The sequence below is a fragment of the Pan paniscus genome, chromosome 5, assembly GCF_029289425.2.
Source record: "Pan paniscus chromosome 5, NHGRI_mPanPan1-v2.0_pri, whole genome shotgun sequence".
Taxonomy (NCBI): Eukaryota; Metazoa; Chordata; class Mammalia; order Primates; family Hominidae; genus Pan; species Pan paniscus.
Genome location: NC_073254.2, coordinates 45,688,394 through 45,704,143, shown reverse-complemented (window position 1 = coordinate 45,704,143; position 15,750 = coordinate 45,688,394). Strand labels below are relative to the sequence as shown.

The 15,750-nt window shown below is 50.9% G+C and overlaps 2 protein-coding genes and 1 non-coding gene across 3 annotated transcripts; 1 reads left to right on the top strand and 2 right to left on the bottom strand.

Annotated features, from left to right (window-relative positions):
• Nucleotides 1-140: 140 nt before the first annotated feature.
• On the bottom strand, nucleotides 141-2,294 carry LOC112440089 (RNA polymerase II, I and III subunit L). Its single transcript, XM_063604785.1, is given in 2 exon segments — nucleotides 141-1,423; nucleotides 1,425-2,294. Coding segments are annotated over 2 exon segments (240 nt in total). The 5' UTR covers nucleotides 1,587-2,294; the 3' UTR covers nucleotides 141-1,345.
• Nucleotides 2,295-2,596: 302 nt separating this feature from the next.
• On the bottom strand, nucleotides 2,597-4,622 carry LOC129397943 (uncharacterized). The gene is made up of 3 exons (XR_010112265.1): nucleotides 4,589-4,622; nucleotides 3,811-3,911; nucleotides 2,597-2,629 (listed from the first exon to the last, which is right to left on the bottom strand). It is a non-coding gene; the product is annotated as an uncharacterized LOC129397943 (transcript).
• On the top strand, nucleotides 3,204-4,591 carry PSORS1C2 (psoriasis susceptibility 1 candidate 2). The gene is made up of 2 exons (XM_003807335.4): nucleotides 3,204-3,298; nucleotides 3,964-4,591. Exons 1-2 carry the CDS (start codon nucleotides 3,244-3,246, stop codon nucleotides 4,317-4,319), a joined length of 411 nt encoding a protein of 136 aa, XP_003807383.1. The 5' UTR covers nucleotides 3,204-3,243; the 3' UTR covers nucleotides 4,320-4,591.
• Nucleotides 4,623-15,750: the final 11,128 nt, after the last annotated feature.

Here is a 15,750-nt window from a genome sequence, read left to right as displayed (position 1 = left end):
ACTTTTGTTTTAAAACTCTTTTCTTCTGGAAGATGATAAATGCTAGGAGTGGGGAAGATGAAACATTCACTCGTTCAACAGGAATGTCAGAGCCAGGCACTGTATTAGCCTGGGGGCCACTTGGACCCTGAGAGCCTACATCCTAGTGGGAGAGAGAGCGAGCAGATGGGACCTAAACAGATGAATGAGATCATTTCAAATAAGTGCTTGAAGAGAAAGTACAGTACGATGATGTGATAGAAACTGACTCTGGGGAGAGGCCTCTGAGCAGGGGACCTTGTGCAGAGGCCTGCCTGAAGTGGGCTCCTGTGGTGGCCAGGAGGGCTCTGTAGAGAATGCTCAAGGATGCTGCTGCAAGGCCGAGATGTGGCCAAGTCTGGATTTTACTGTAAGTCAATAGAAAACCATTGGAGTACTTCTTTAAAAACGGGGAAGAAAGCCAGGTGTGGTGGCTCACGCCTGTAATCCTGACACTTTGGGAGGCTGAGGCAGGCGGATCACCTGAGTTCAGGAGTTTGAGACCAGCCTGGGCAACATGGTGAAACTTCGTCTCTACTAAAATACAAAAAATTAGCCAGGTGTGGTGGTGTGAGCCTGTAGTCCCAGCTACTCAGGAGGCTGACAGGAGAATTGCTTGGACACGGGAGGTGGAGGTTGCAGTGAGCCGGGATCATGCCACTGCACTCCAGCCTGGGTGACAGAGCGAGACTCAGCCTCAAAAGAAGAAGAAGAAAAAAAAAAAAAAAAAAAAAAACCAGGGAAGGGGGCCTGGTGCTGTGGCTCCCGCCTGTAATCCCAGCACTTTTTTTTTTTGAGACAGTTTTGCTCTTGTTGCCAGGCTGGAGTGCAGTGGCACAATCTCAGCTCACTGCAACCTCCACCTCCCAGGTTCAAGCAATTCTCCTGCCTCAGCCTCCGGAGTAGCTGAATCCCAGCACTTTTTTGGGAGGCCGAGGTGAGCAGATCGCTTGAGCCCAGGAGTTTGAGACCAGCCAACATAGGGAGACTCCATCTATATAAAAAATAAAAATAAAAAACATTGGAGGGCATGGTGGCATGCACCCATGGTCCTAGTTACTCCAGAGGCTGAGTTCGGAGGATTGTTTGAGCCCAAGAGGTTGAGGCTGCAATGAGCTGTGATCGCACCACTGCACCCCAGCCTAAGAGAGCGAGAACCTGTCCTCACTCTCCAAACAAAGGGAAGACGCAACATGATTTGGTGTACATTTTTTTTCCTGAGGGACTTACTGGATGGTCCCTTCCAGAGTGAGGTACACACATCCACACACTGTGGTCAGCGATTGCTCCCGGCACCCAGCACAGCAGATGGGTGGGTCTAACAAGGTCACTTCCCCAGGAGGGCATAATTGAGCAGTTTCCGCATCAGGTCCACGTGGGCCAGCAGCATGCGGCAGGCAGTGGCTGTGGCGCTTCAGGCCCAGGGCGTCCCCATCAGTGTACTTGGCCTGCAGCAGCCCCAGGTAGGCCTCCCACGTGTTGCCCACAGTCTTGCTGCAGGTGAAGCAGCGCACACAACTCCTGAGCCCAAGTGGTCCTCCGGTGTCAGCCTCCCAAAGTGCTGGCATGAGCCACTACGCCTGGCCTGATAGATATATATATATATGGTTTTTTTTTTTTTGAGATGGAATTTCACTCTTGTTGCCCAGGCTGGAGTGCAATGGTGTGATCTCAGCTCACCACAACCTCTGCCTCCTGGGTTCAAGCGATTCTCCTGCCTCAGCCTCTTGAGTAGCTGGGATTACAGGTATGTGCCACCATGTCCGGCTAATATTTTTGTATTTTTAGTAGAGACGGGGTTTCTCCATGTTGGTCAGGCTGGTCTTGAACTCCCGACCTCAGGTGATCCGCCCGCTTCGGCCTCCCAAAGTGCTGGGATTACAGGTGCGAGCCACCACACCAGGCCCGCCTGATGTATATTTTAAGACCTCTTTTGCTGGTGGAGGACAGGCTTTGTGTGAGGGGGAGGGATAAAGAGTGGGAGCAAGGGGGCCAATTAGAAGGGTGTTGGGGAGGCTCAGGGGAGGTGGTGGCTCAGGATGATGGGCTGGGTTTGGACAGGGTGTGGAGGGGCTTGCAGGTGGATGGACTGTGGATAGTGGAGGAGTGTAACGAAGGTTTCTGCGTGAGCCCTGGAGGGAACAGACGAGATCACGCCATTGCATAATAAGGTGTTCCTTACTGTGGGGTAGCGGACCAGGCAGGGAACAACCTGGGAGGAATCAAATTTTATTTTGGACATGTTACTTCTGAAAGGCTAACAGACTTCCAGGCAGAAAGGTCCTTGAGGGAAACGTTCTAGGGGTCTCTCTGGGAGGCTTAGATCAAGGAGCTGAGACCAAAAGGAGAATGGGAGGGGGGAGGCGAGTACAATAGAGTTGGAGCCGAGGTCCTAGAGGCGGATAGGTGGATTCCTGACGGAGGAGGAAGGGGCTGAGGTTGCTGGAGCCTGGCAGCTTCTTCCAGAGCCATTGGCAGGACTGATGCAAACAGCTCTGGGTGGGAAGAGGGAACCAGGATATCCTCCTGTGTCCTTCCTTTTCTGCAGTCATCCTGGGTGGCTGCCAGATGGAATTCCTTGGATGTCATTGCTTGGAGGTCCCCTGCATGCCTGAAGAAGGACATGGTGGAGAGCAGGATGCCTGGATCCCATGGGGGAAGGGAAGTGCCCAGGAAAGCACGAAGCCCCAGGGGGAGCTTTCAGTGCGGGGGTGAGTGGGGAGGCTGGGGTAGTAGCTGACACTGTCCCAGCTGCATCCCAGGTTTGAAAGGCACCTCCTTCCCCAGCACAGGCATCCTGCCTCCCAACCCTGTAATTACGGTGCTTCCCAACGCCCAACGCGTGATTTGCTCCCATTCTTTGGCTTCCAATAGTTGCAAGGGATGAAGGTGGACATCTCTGTGATTACGGAGATGCCAAGTGGGTATTGACTGCTCCAGGGTGTGGATGGAGGGTGTGAAAACCAGGGTGGGGTGACGCAGGCTCTGGGTCATGATAGGGAGAGCAGGCAGCTGGGTCCTGGGCTGGAGGACTAAAATAAGGGACGCCACCTTCAGGGGTGACACATCAGCCCAGGCCTTCCCAACGGGTTTGACCAGTTCTGTTCTGATGGTATTCCTGTGCCACTGGGCTGGCCCCTCCTCCACTCCTCCCCTATAAAGCCTCTTGGGGTTCCCAGGCACCCAGACTCAGCCCACCCCAGCTTTGGGGGCCAGTACATAGCCATGATCCTCAACTGGAAGCTCCTGGGGATCCTGGTCCTTTGCCTGCACACCAGAGGTGAGGTGGGAACAGAGGCAGGGACTGCAGTTTGGGGTGATGAGGGATACTCAAGATGGCGGAGGTGAACTGGACGCATGGGGCTGGGGACAGGAATTCAGGGGATGCAGAAGGTGCATCTGGCTCACCAGAAATGGCTTTCTGGACACATTGGGTGGGGGACATGGTGCAGAAGGTGCATTTGGCTCTCACCAGAAATGGTTTGCTGGCTCCATGTGGCAAAGTCGGTCAGGATAAACGTGGGGGGGACGAGTTTCCTCGGAGCTGGGATCTGTGTTAAGGAGCTGGGGTCCTTGTAAAGCTGGGGTCTGTGTGCCTGGGGGCCAAGGTGTAACCCACTTTGGGTTGCAGGTTGGCCTGAGGACAAAGCTAGTGGGGTACCCCAACCAGGGGTGGATGGAGCTTATTTGGAGAAGTCTGGTCAGTTTAAAGTGGGTCAAGTGAACGGTTCAGATCCATCGGGGGTAGGGGTTCATGCCATTTTACCATCAGTTAAGTATTTACAAACCTACCAAGAGCTCTTTGAGAGTGACTTTTTTGGTCTGTTTATGGGTCAGTTGAGGCTGCGTCCATCCAGACAGGCTCCTCCTCCTGGGGCTGGGGCTGGGTGGGGCTGGGGAGAGAAGCCCTCACCACCTCTTACCTTCCTCCTTCCTCCTTTACAGGCATCTCAGGCAGCGAGGACCACCCCTCTCACCCACCCGCAGAGGACCGAGAGGAGGCAGGCTCCCCAACATTGCCTCAGGGCCCCCCAGTCCCCGGTGACCCTTGGCCAGGGGCACCCCCTCTCTTTGAAGATCCTCCGCCTCCCCGCCCCAGTCCTCCCTGGAGAGACCTGCCTGAAACTGGAGTCTGGCCCCCTGAACCGCCTAGAACGGATCCTCCTCAACCTCCCCGGCCTGATGACCCTTGGCCGGCAGGACCCCAGCCCCCAGAAAACCCCTGGCCTCCTGCCCCTGAGGTGGACCACCGACCTCAGGAGGAGCCAGACCTAGACCCACCCCGGGAAGAGTACAGATAATGGAGTCCCCTCAGCCGTTCTGCTCCCAGGCATCTCCAGGCACCCACGCCCTCTCCACCCTCTGATTCCCCGTGAATTCTTCCCAATTTAGCCTATCTCCTTAAACCTCTTCCTCATTCCCTCGGTTTTATTCTGAACCCGTAAGGTGGTGTTCTCAATATTTCCTGTCCCCTCCTGAGATCCATACTTAGTCCTCACATCGCCCGTTTTTCCCTCTGACAGCCTAAGCCTACTCTCCTACCTCACCTCCAGGCCTCGGCCCCACCTACCTCCCACCCGGTCTTCCTGCCCGCGCGATCGCTGGGGCAGGGCTATGGTACTGTGTTCCCTTCTGCCACCTGGTGGCCGGCGGCAGGAACTATCAGTAGACAGCTGCTGCTTCCATGAAACGGAAAAATAAAAATCATGTTTTCTTAATTCTGAATCTAGGCTGCTGCTTTAACTAACACTTAGGGTCTTTTTTATTTATTTTTATTTATTTGTTTTTTTCTTTTTTGAGACGAAGTCTCGCTCTGTCGCCCAGGCTGAAGTACAGTGGCACGATCTCGGCTCACTGCAAGCTCCGCCTCCCGGGTTCATGCTATTCTGCCTCAGCCTCCCGAGTAGCTGGGACTACAGGCGCCCGCCACCACGCCAGGCTAATTTTTTGTATTTTTTAGTAGAGGCGGGGTTTCACCGGGTTAGCCAGGGTGGTCTCGATCTCCTGACCTCGTGATCTGCCTGCCTGGGCCTCCCAAAGTGCTGGGATTACACGCGTGAGCCACAGCGCCCGGCCTCTTTCTTCTTTTTCTTTCTTTTTTTTTTTTTTTAGACGGAGTCTCACTCTATGCCCAGGCTGGAGTGCAATGGCACGATCTCGGCTCACTGCAACCTCCGCCTCCCGGGTTCAAGCCATTCTCCTGCCTCAGCCTTCTGAGTAGCTGGGATTACAGGTGCGCACCACCATGCCCGGCTAATTTTTGTATTTTAGTAGAGATGGGGTTTCACCATGTTGGCCAGGCTGGTCTCGAACTCCTGACATCGTGATCTGCCCGCCTCGGCCTCCCAAAGTGCTGGGATTACAGGCGTGAGCCACTGTGCCCGGCCAACACTTATGTTTTTGACTATTAGGATGCCCTCTTCACAGTCCTAAACTTACGGAGACCTGGAAGTAACTTGAGTTCCTATCTTGCCCATGTCCAGCATGTAAGGCTCTGGGGCTCAGCAGGAGGAGGGTTGGAAATGTCACTATGCAAGTCACAATAACATTCGGGCCCACATTTCTCCCTTTCTGAGAACACTATATTAAAGAATGGGAAGGCAAGTTTCATCTCTGTTTAATGGCCTATGGCTTGGATACCCCTAGTGGTATATGCAAACCTTCCCAGGGGTGTGTCGGCAGGACCAGTTTTAAGGGAATCAGTTTCCAGATTAATATGTGCCCCCACCCCAGAATGAATCTCCTGCTTGTCCTGGGCCTGACCAGAGTGCCCTTCCCAGAGCCGCCAAAGGTCAATAGGAAACAAATCAACCTTTCCCATCTCATTAAGAGATTCATTTTCTTTCTTTTCTTTTTTTTTTTTGAGACGTATTATCTCTCTGTCGCCCAGGCTGGAGTGCAGTGGCACGGCAGATATCAGCTCACTGCAACCTCCGCCTCCTGGATTCAAGTGATTCTCCTGCCTCAACCTCCCGAGTAGCTGGGATTACAGGTGTGTGCCACCACACCCAGATAAGTTTTCTATTTTTAGTAGAGATGGGATTTTGCCATGTTGGCCAGGCTGGTCTCGAATTCCTGATCTCATGGGATCTGCTTGCCCTGGCCTCCCAAAGTGCTAGGATTACAGGTGTAAACCACCACGCCTGGCCAAGAGATGCATTTTCAATAAGTTACTTTTCATGTCTTTTTGTGTGTTTATTTGAGACAGGGTCTCCATCTGTCATCCAGGCTGGAGTGCAGTGGCACGATCATGGCTCATATAGCTTCAACCTCCTGGGCTCAAGCAATCCTCCTATCTCAGCCTCTGGAGTAGCTGAGACTACAGGTGCACCACCCCTGACTAATTTTTTGTATTTGTTTTGTTTTGTTTTGTTTTTAGAGATGGGGTTTTACCATGTTGCCCGGGCTTGTCTCAAACTCCTGAGCTCAAGTGATCGGCCCATCTTGGCCTCCCAAAGTGCTGAGATTACAGGCACGAGCCACCGCGCCTGACCAACTTTTTAAGTTTAATCCTTGTGAATATTCCTAGTTTTGATTAATTGCAATAATTGCAATACAAATAGAATAACTGTTTCTAACACTTGTTCAAGGGCTTGTTCACGTATTTTTTAAAAGGATGCTAACAGATATGAAAGTTCTATGGCATTATATTCAATTTGCTACACTTAGAGTGATGTGCAGTCTCCGACAGACTGAACACAACAAATTGTTTTTAATTTTAAAAACTGACATGGCCAGGCATGGTGGCTCACGCCTGTAATCCCAGCATTTGGGAGGCCGAGGTAGGCAGATCACTTGAGGTCAGCAATTCAAGACCAGCCTGGACAATGGTGAAACTGTCTCTACTAAAAATACAAAAAACTTAGCTGGGCATCCCAGCTACTCGGGAAGCTAGGGCATGAGAATTGCTTGAACCTGGGAGGCAGAGGTTGCAGTGAGCTGAGATCGCACCACTGCACTCCAGCCTGGGAGACAGAGTGAGACTCCATCTCAAAAATAATAAGTAAATAAATAAATACATAAATAGTGATGTGATTTTTAACATGTATTTGCAATTCCCTGAAAAGCATACCCTTTGGAATGCTATTAAATTATTACAAATGTTAAATGTTGACTTAAAAATGTGCAAGGGGCTGGGCGAGGTGGCTCATGCCTGTAATACCAGCACTTCGGGAGGCCGAATCGGGTGGATTGCTTGTGGCCAGGAGTTTGAGACCAGCCTAGGCAACATGGCAAAACTGTTTCTACAGAAAATTTAAGAAATTAGCCAGATGTGGTGGCCCACGCCTGTAGTCCCAGCTACTCAGGAGGCTGAGGTGGGAAGATTGCTTGACCCTGGGAGGTTGAGGCTATAGTGAGCCAAGATGGCACCACTGCACTCCAGTCTGGGCAACAGAGTGAGACCCTGTCTCAAAACAATACAAATGTGCAAGGGACATAGTTTTTCAAAATCCTTTAAAGAGGCAGTCAGGTTAGAAGGACAGGAGCTCAGAGATCCCAATGGTCTACTGTCAATCAAGTATCCGACCAGGGTTAGGGATGAAGAGGGGTTAAAAGAAACTGAGGTTGCATAACCTTAAATTTCACCACTTAGAACCCAGTTTGCTTATGTGGTAACTCTCATTAAAAACTACATATGAGAGGCTGGGCGCGGTGGCTCACGCCCGTAATCCCAGCACTTCGGGAGGCCAAGGCGGGCGAATCACGAAGTCAGGAGATCGAGACCATCCTGGCTAACATGGTGAAACCCAGTCTCTACTAAAAATACAAAAAAAATTAGCCGGGCATGGTGGCTGGCGCCTGTAGTCCCAGCTACTCGGGAGGCTGAGACAGGAGAATGGCGTGAACCTGGGAGGTGGAGCTTGCAGTGAGCCGAGATCGTGGCACTGCACTCTAGCCTGGGCGACAGAGCGAGACTCCATCTCAAAAAAACAAACAAATAAAAAACCAAAAAACTACACATGAGATCAGGCGTGGTGGCTCACACCTGTAATCCTAGCACTTTGGGAGGCTGAGGCGGGTGGATTACCTGAGGTCAGGAGTTCGAGACCAGCCTCACCAACATGGTGAATCCCTGTCTCTACTAAAAATACAAAAAAATTACCTGGGCATGGTGGCGGGCGCCTGTAATCCCAGCTTCTCGGGAGGCTGAGGCAGGAGAATCCCTTGAACCTGGGAGGCAGAGGTTGCGGTGAGCCAAGATCGTGCCACTGCACTGCAGCCTGGGCGACAGAGCAAGACCCCGTCTCAGAAAACAAAAAACAAAAAAAAACTACATGTGGCCCGAATGAAACAAAACTAAGCTTAGGGTTTAGGAATAATCTGAGAACACATAAGAATTGTAGGGTGAGCCTAGTAGAATTAAATAGGCCCCAAGCTGGACTGGATTCACCCATTCATTCATTCATTCATTATCTTACTTCCTCAATGTGTCCACGAATGCCGGGTGCCATGGGAGAATATAAGAATATAAATAATAAAAATATGTAGTTTCTACTCGGAACTTAAAATTGAGAGAGACAGAATTTACAGGCAAGTTTAAATAACATCAAAGACAGTAAAAATGCATATTTCCTAATAATGACATGAGCGAGCGCCAACGTAATAGCCTTGGCAGTAAACGCCGTGAGTTCAGAAGAGTCACGGTGAGCTGGACTAGTCAGGGGAGGCTTCTGGGAGGAGGGCCCGGAGCGGGACCTGAGAGAAGAACAGGCAGTGTGTCTGGAGGATGGACCAGGAAGGGCAGACCCGGAGCCTCATGCAGGGTGCAGGTACAGAAGCTGCCCCCAGGTGATGAGCTCTCGTGGCCAGAACCACCAGCTCTGGGGACCAGCCCTTGCGCGTATGTGCATCAGCCTTCATGTGTGCTGTTCCCTATGTCTGGAATGGCCGTCCTCTCCCAAACCAGCTGCATTTCTCCTCAGGGATGCCTCTGCCTACACCACTCCTTCCCACACCCCACCCGACCCCCAACGCCCTTCACCCCAGTCACCCTATGGCAATGATTTATTCATGTCTGTCTTCCCTTCCCAGGCCATGAATCTTGTGGGGCAGGGACTGTGTTCTACGCATTTCTTCTTGAACCCCTTTACCATTTTTGTGCCTACGGACTCCCAGAGTGCTAAATCACTCCCAACAGCCCCGCCTATGCCTCTGCCGGGACCTTTTCCAGGGGCAGAGAGCTGGAAGCACTTGGAAATTTTTCTCTCCCACATCCTCACATGCCACCACCCTCCCACTCCCCCAGCCCGCCCCCAGGCCTTAACCAATGGTGGACAAATATGAAGGTGTCAGTACCCCAGCCCTCCATGAGACTTAGCTTGGTTCCACTCATGTGCTTGGGTCCCACTTTCCCACTCCCTTTCCACTCCTCCCCACCCTCATTACTTTTTTTTTTTTTTAAGACAGGGTCTCACTCTGTCACCCAGGCTAAAGTGCAGTGGCACAATCATAACTCATTGCAGTCTCGACCTCCTGGGCTCAAGTGGTCCTCCTGCCTCAGCCTTCTGAGTAGCTGGTACTATAGATGCACTCCACTCACTGGGCTAATTTTTTAATTTCTTGCAGAAATGATGTCTTGCCATGTTGCCCAGGCTGGTCTGGAACTCCTGGACTCAAGCAATCCTCCTGCCTTGGCCTCCCAAAGCACTGGGATTGCAGGTGTGAGCCATCATGCCCAGTCCCCTCATTACTTTTATTTATTTATTCAATTTTTGAGACGGAGTCTCCCTCTTGTTGCCCAGACTGGAATGCAGTGGTGTGATCTCGGCCCACTGCAATCTCCGCCTCCTGAGTTCAAGCGATTCTCCTGCCTCTGCTTCCTGAGTAGCTGGGATTACAGGCATGCGCCACTATGCCCAGCTAATTTTTGTATTTTTAGTAGAAACAGGGTTTCACCATGTTGGCCAGGCTGGTCTCAAACTCCTGACCTCAGGTGATCTGCCCGCCTTGGCCTCCCAAAGTGTTGGGATTACAGGCGTGAGCCACTGTGCCTGGCCTATTTATTTTTGAGACAGTTCTCACTCTGTTGCCCAGGCTGGAGTACAGTGGCACGATCACAGCTCACTGAAGCCTGGACCCAAGCGATCCTCCCACCTAAGCCTCCCAAGTAGCTGGATCACAGGCGCACGCCACCACGTCTGGCTAATATTTTTTGTAGAGATTGGGTCTTACTATATTGCCCAACCTGGTCTCAAACTCCTGAGCTCAAGAAACCCTCCTGCCTCCGCCTCTCAAAGTGTTGGGATTATAGGCGTGAGCCACCGTGCCCAACTTCTCATTAGTTTTAAATAAATCTCTTTTACTTGAATCTTTGTCTCAGGGCCTGCTTCTGGGGAATCCAACCTAGGATGCAAAGTATTTGCTACACACTATTGCAACTACTCTCTACTGCACATGTGCCATAGGGCACTGTTGGTACACACTCTACAGCTTAAGCTCTCGTTTAATTTGCATAACAATGCTATCATGATCACTTCACAGAAGACAGAAACAGGCCTAGAGAGGTACAGTGACCCATGCAAGGTCACACAGGGGACAAATGGCAGAACTGGGATTCGAATTTAGGTCTGTGCTATGCTAACAGCACTGATTTTAACCACTACATCATCCCAGCTCTTTTTTTTTTTTTTTTTTTTGAGACAGAGTCTTGTTCTTTTCACCCAGGCTAGAGTGCAATGGCACGATCTTGGCTCACTGCAACCTCCGCCTCCTGGGTTAAAGCAATTCTCCTGCCTTAGCCTCCCACATGGCTGGGATTACAGGCACCCGCCACCATACCTGGCTAATTTTTGTAGTTTTTTTTTAGTAGAGACGGGGTTTCACCATGTTGGCCAGGCTGGTCTTGAACTCCCGACCTCGTGATCCACCAGCCTTGGCTTCCCAAAGTGCTGGGATTACAAGCATAAGCCACCGCGCCTGGCCCATCCCAGCTCTTTATTCATCTGTGTAACCCTGACACAGAATACAGTGCCTGGGCCGTCATGCACACTTAATGTGTGTTTTGTGAAAGGCTAAATTATTTAATGAAGGGCCCAATTAACAAAGAGTAGATCAGAATGATTGGAGTAAAATAACCCGAAGAAGAGAGAGACATGTTGGAGAGACAGGTTGGGGGAAAATTAGGGAAGATCTTGGTGCCAAGTGCAGGAGCTCATATCTGAAAGTCTCTCTCCTCTATTAGAACTGTGCCTGGGCCTGGACAATATAACAAGACCCTGTCTCTGAACAAACAAAATAAGTTAGCTGAACATGGTAGGGCGCACCTGTAATCCCAGCTATTCCAGAGGCTGAGGTGGAAGATTGCTTGAGCTCAGGAGGTCAAAGTCAGCCTGGGCAACACAGCAAGACCCCATCTCTAAAAAAAAAAATTAAAATTAAAAAAGGGCCAGGCACAGTGGCTCACACCTGTAATCCTAGCACTTTGGGAGGCCAAGGCAGGAGGATCGCTTGAGCTCAGGAGTTTGATACCAGTGTGGGCAACATAGTGTGACCTCACCTCTACAAAAAAAATGTTTAACATTTAGCCAGGTTGCCAGGCGCAGTGGCTCACGCTTGTAATCCCAGCACTTTGGGAGGCCGAGGTGGGCAGATCGCGAGGTCAGGAGATCGAGACCACGGTGAAACCCGGTCTCTACTAAAAATACAAAAAAAATTAGCCAGGAGTGGTGGCAGGCGCCTGTAGTCCCAGCTACTCGGGAGGCTGAGGCAGGAGAATGGCGTGAACCCGGGAGGCGGACGTTGCAGTGAGCCGAGGTCACACCACTGCACTCCAGCCTGGACGACAGAGCGAGACTCCATCTCAAAAAAAAAAACAATTAGCCAGGTCATGGTAGTGCATGCCTGTAGTCCCAGCTACTCAGCAGGAAGATCACCTGAGCATGAGAGGTTGAAGCTGGAGTGAGATATGATTGCACCACTGCACTCCAGCTTGGATGACAGAGCTGTCTCAGAAAAAAAAAAAAAAATTGTGCCCAGGGTGGGGAGAAACACATACATCTCTGGGTATACTGTGTCAGGAAGCTAAGGATAGAAAGGAAGAAGGAGGTCTGGACCCCTCAAACTGACCCTCAAGCCAATAATGTGGAGTTAGTTAGGAGGAAAAAAAAATAATTAATTAATTTTTTTATTTTTTGAGACAGGGTCTTGCTCTGTTGCCCAGGCTGGATAGTGCAGTGGTGCAATTACAGCTCACTGCAGTCTTGACCTCCTGGGCTCAAGGGATCCTCCTACCACAGCGTCCTGAGTAGCTGGGACCACAGGCATGTGCCACCACATCCAGCTAAGAGAAATTCTTAAAGAAGAGAGAAAGGAGGGAAAGGAACTGAGCCCCTGATGTTGTCTAGGGGAAAAGTTGGGGCTCTTTACAGCATGCTACCTTCTTTAATTCCACAGCACTATGTGGGTTTCCATGCCTTTATTTCCTTGGAAAGTATGAGCTTCTTGAAGACAGCAACTGTGCCTTGTCTTTCTTTGTATCCCTTCCTTCTCTCTTAGTACCCGGCCCAGAAGGCACTCAATAAAGCAAATGATTAGCCCCATTTCACAGATGAGGAACCAACACTGAGAGAGGTAACTCACCTGTGCAAGTCATATCACAAGTGCCAAAGTCAAGACTGGATGCAGGACTGCCTGGCTGCAAACCAATTCTTCCCAGGCTGACATGGCAGGTAGATGAGTGGGAAAGAGAAGGGGGAGGCATGAGGCAATTGGAGATTTTAGTACCTATTAATAGGCAGTGGATTTTGGCACTCAAACAGGCTGTCTTCATTAGCTGGGGAGGAGACTGAGTGGGCATGGATGGTATGGAGGTATTTGCACAGGGAAACCCATTGTGCTGGCTTATCCATTCAGATTAGACAATGCTGGTTCCTCTCTACCTGCCTTGGCTAAGCTCACCTAGGAGTAAATGCCGCAGGGACACCGTCACGTCTATGTCAACACAGAGTCATGGAATTAAATAACAGAATAGGATCACAGATTTACAGAACAATAGCCCAGAACCTTGGACATGACAGATAGTTATTAAATGCTTGGCCAATGAAAAAAAAAGAACCTAGAACTAGTATCACGGTAAAATCTAATTATACAAGCTAAGTTACCTTGAGAAAGCACCAGGCACAGCCCTGAGCCTTGGGCAGCGAATGATGTCTTTGGACTAGATAGAAGAGATGGTTGTCTGCCCTGCTTTGAAGCTTTCTGGCCAGGGAAACTCCAAACCATTCCTTTGTTCATCCATTTGCCCACACAATCAACATTCATTGAGCATCTGCTCTGTGGGGTGCTATGTGATGGTGACAGTCCCAGGAAGCAGTTTCAGTCCTCCCTGCCCTCAAGGGGCTCTGTGTTTAGGGAGGACAAACATATACATCATGACAATAAAATTTGATAAAAAGTTAAATTAGAGAGGGGGCAAACCCTGATGCAGGAGCCCAGGAGGGACTCCTAACTTCTCTGCCAATTTCATGTTTCAAAATCATTAGACCCAAGACTTGCTTTGTTATAAACTTAAGCTCTCTTACTGTACATTTTTCTTCTCCTGCTAATCTTTAATTAAGTGCCCACCAGGTGCCTGGCACTGAATCAAAACTCAAAAAACTTGCTGAATTAAGCCAAATGCACCTCCTGTGGGTTTTTTCCCCTAATATCCTCAGAGGCAGTAATCAATTCCCTCCCCAAAATCCCCAGTCCCCACCCCATCCCCACCTTTCCTTTTGCAGTATAATCTCAACTCCTGTGATGGGGGCAGGCAGGATAGCATGGTAGTGAGATCAACAGACTGTGACTTGGGTTCTTGTCGCTACTTAGCCATTCGTTCTCTGTGTGACCTTGGGATGGGACTTTAGGGGGATTTCTTTAATAACCTCTAAACTCCCGTGCCATGCTGAGAGCCAAGGTAGCGGCTCTCAGGTCTTGTTCCAAGAACTGCCACCAGAGGGCAGCCTAGAGACTCCTCTCAGGTGTTTTCCTCCAGAGCCTTTGCTCTTTCCCTCACTAATGTCATCCACTCCCTGGGTCCACCATCAAGGCACACAGGTGTCCCCTTAGCCGTCAAGGTGACCGTTCTAAGGTGAGCCAGGCATGTGAGGCGAGGCGAGACAGGCTCTGAAGCCCTCAGGAAAATTCAGGCACAGGCTGCTTGTCCAAGTGGACCTCACGATCATCATTTACACATTCTCTCCCTGATTATTTCATGAGCCAGTGGTCTACAGGAGAGGATACCACAGCCAGTCAAAGGGATCAGGGCCCTGCCCTCAGGGAGCTGCCTTCCAGTGAGGGAGGAGAGAGATACACAGATGCTTACAAGGTATCTGTAGTAGGATGTCACCTAGTGATGAATGGTGTGACGCAGCTTAGGCAGAGCGAGGAAATAGGGATGGTCCAAACATGTGTGTGTGTGTGTGTGTGTTTTTGAGACAGAGTTTCGCTCTTGTCGCCCAGGCTGGAGTGCAGTGGTGCGATCTCAGCTCACTGCAACCTCTACCTCCCGGGTTCAAGTGATTCTCCTGTCTCAGCCTCCCGGGTAGCTAGGATTACATGTGTTCACCACCACACCCAGCTAATTTTTGTATTTTTAGTAGAGACGGGGTTTCATCATGTTGGCCAGGCTGGGCTACGAGCAAAACTCCATCTCAAAATAATAATAATAATAATAATAATAATAATAATTCCTGTCTCCTAGGGTCATTGAGAGAATGGAGATCAGTCCTGCATGGGCAGACGTCGGCACCAAGCTGAATGTTACACACTGCCAAGGAGTCGGCGCCGGTCTCTGGTGAAGATGTTCTAGTCCCAGGGCCCAAGAGAACAGAGCAGGACACGAGATGCCTCTCTAACAGGAGTCTGTGTTTCCTGGTCACCTCTGTGTGCTGGGTGATGCCTCAGGTGCCAGGGAGACACTGGGCAGTAGGAGAAGCTCCCTCCTGTGAGGACTCTCACCCAGAGGCACTCAGACAGCCCAGAACACAGGAGGGAAGATGGGCCACCAAGTCCCATTCCCAGGCGCTCCAAGGGCCAGCCCAGCCTAGAAGTCCCTCCTGGTACAAGTCTTTCCGGCCTCTCCTCTCCCGAGAGCACGTTCAGACGACTGCACCCTGGCCCTCTCTTTCACCCTGTCGAGGAAGCTGTGACTCTAATTCTGGGCGACCAGTAACAATAAAAACCACTAATAGCCCCAGTGGAAAGAATGACTATTTAACAGGTGCACATAATGAGCAGACAAGGAGCGCTCTTTTCCCTCACACTCACTCCGCAGGACAGAGAGGGGAACAGTCTTGCTACTGTGAGAGCTAATCACAGCCTCTGTGTGCCTCCCTTCTCGCAAGATAAGAGGGGTGGCCTCAGGGTGTGACTGAAACAGCCAGGAAGGCTTCGGCTCAGGGAGTGACTGCCCTGCAGCTGACTCCCTGCCGCTTTTGGGAAGTGGGGGTGAAGGGAAAAGACTCAGGGGAGCGGGGGGGAAGAAAGCTTGGTGGGCAGAACCCCACTTGCCGAATTCTTCCTCTTTCAGGATTCAGTGGCCAAAGGTGCGCCTGGCTCTGGCCCCAGTCTTCACTCCCAAGTGCCGGCTGCAGTGCCCTGGGCCCGTCGGAGGCTGGCAGGGCTGCTGGGAGGGTGAGGACAGGCATGGGAAGAGTGGAAAGTGGGGGCTGACCCAGCCAAGCTCCAGGAGGCCATTCCATAGAGGAGAGAGCCATGGACCAGGAGCCAAGCAGGGAAGAAGGAAGGAAAGGT

Excerpts from the sequence above, each read along its gene's own strand:
- PSORS1C2 (XM_003807335.4), top strand. The coding sequence starts at position 3,244 with ATGATCCTCAACTGGAAGCTCCTGGGGATCCTGGTCCTTTGCCTGCAC. Across the intron at positions 3,299-3,963 it reads CCTTTGCCTGCACACCAGAG|GCATCTCAGGCAGCGAGGAC; the intron begins GTGAGGTGGGAA and ends CCTCCTTTACAG.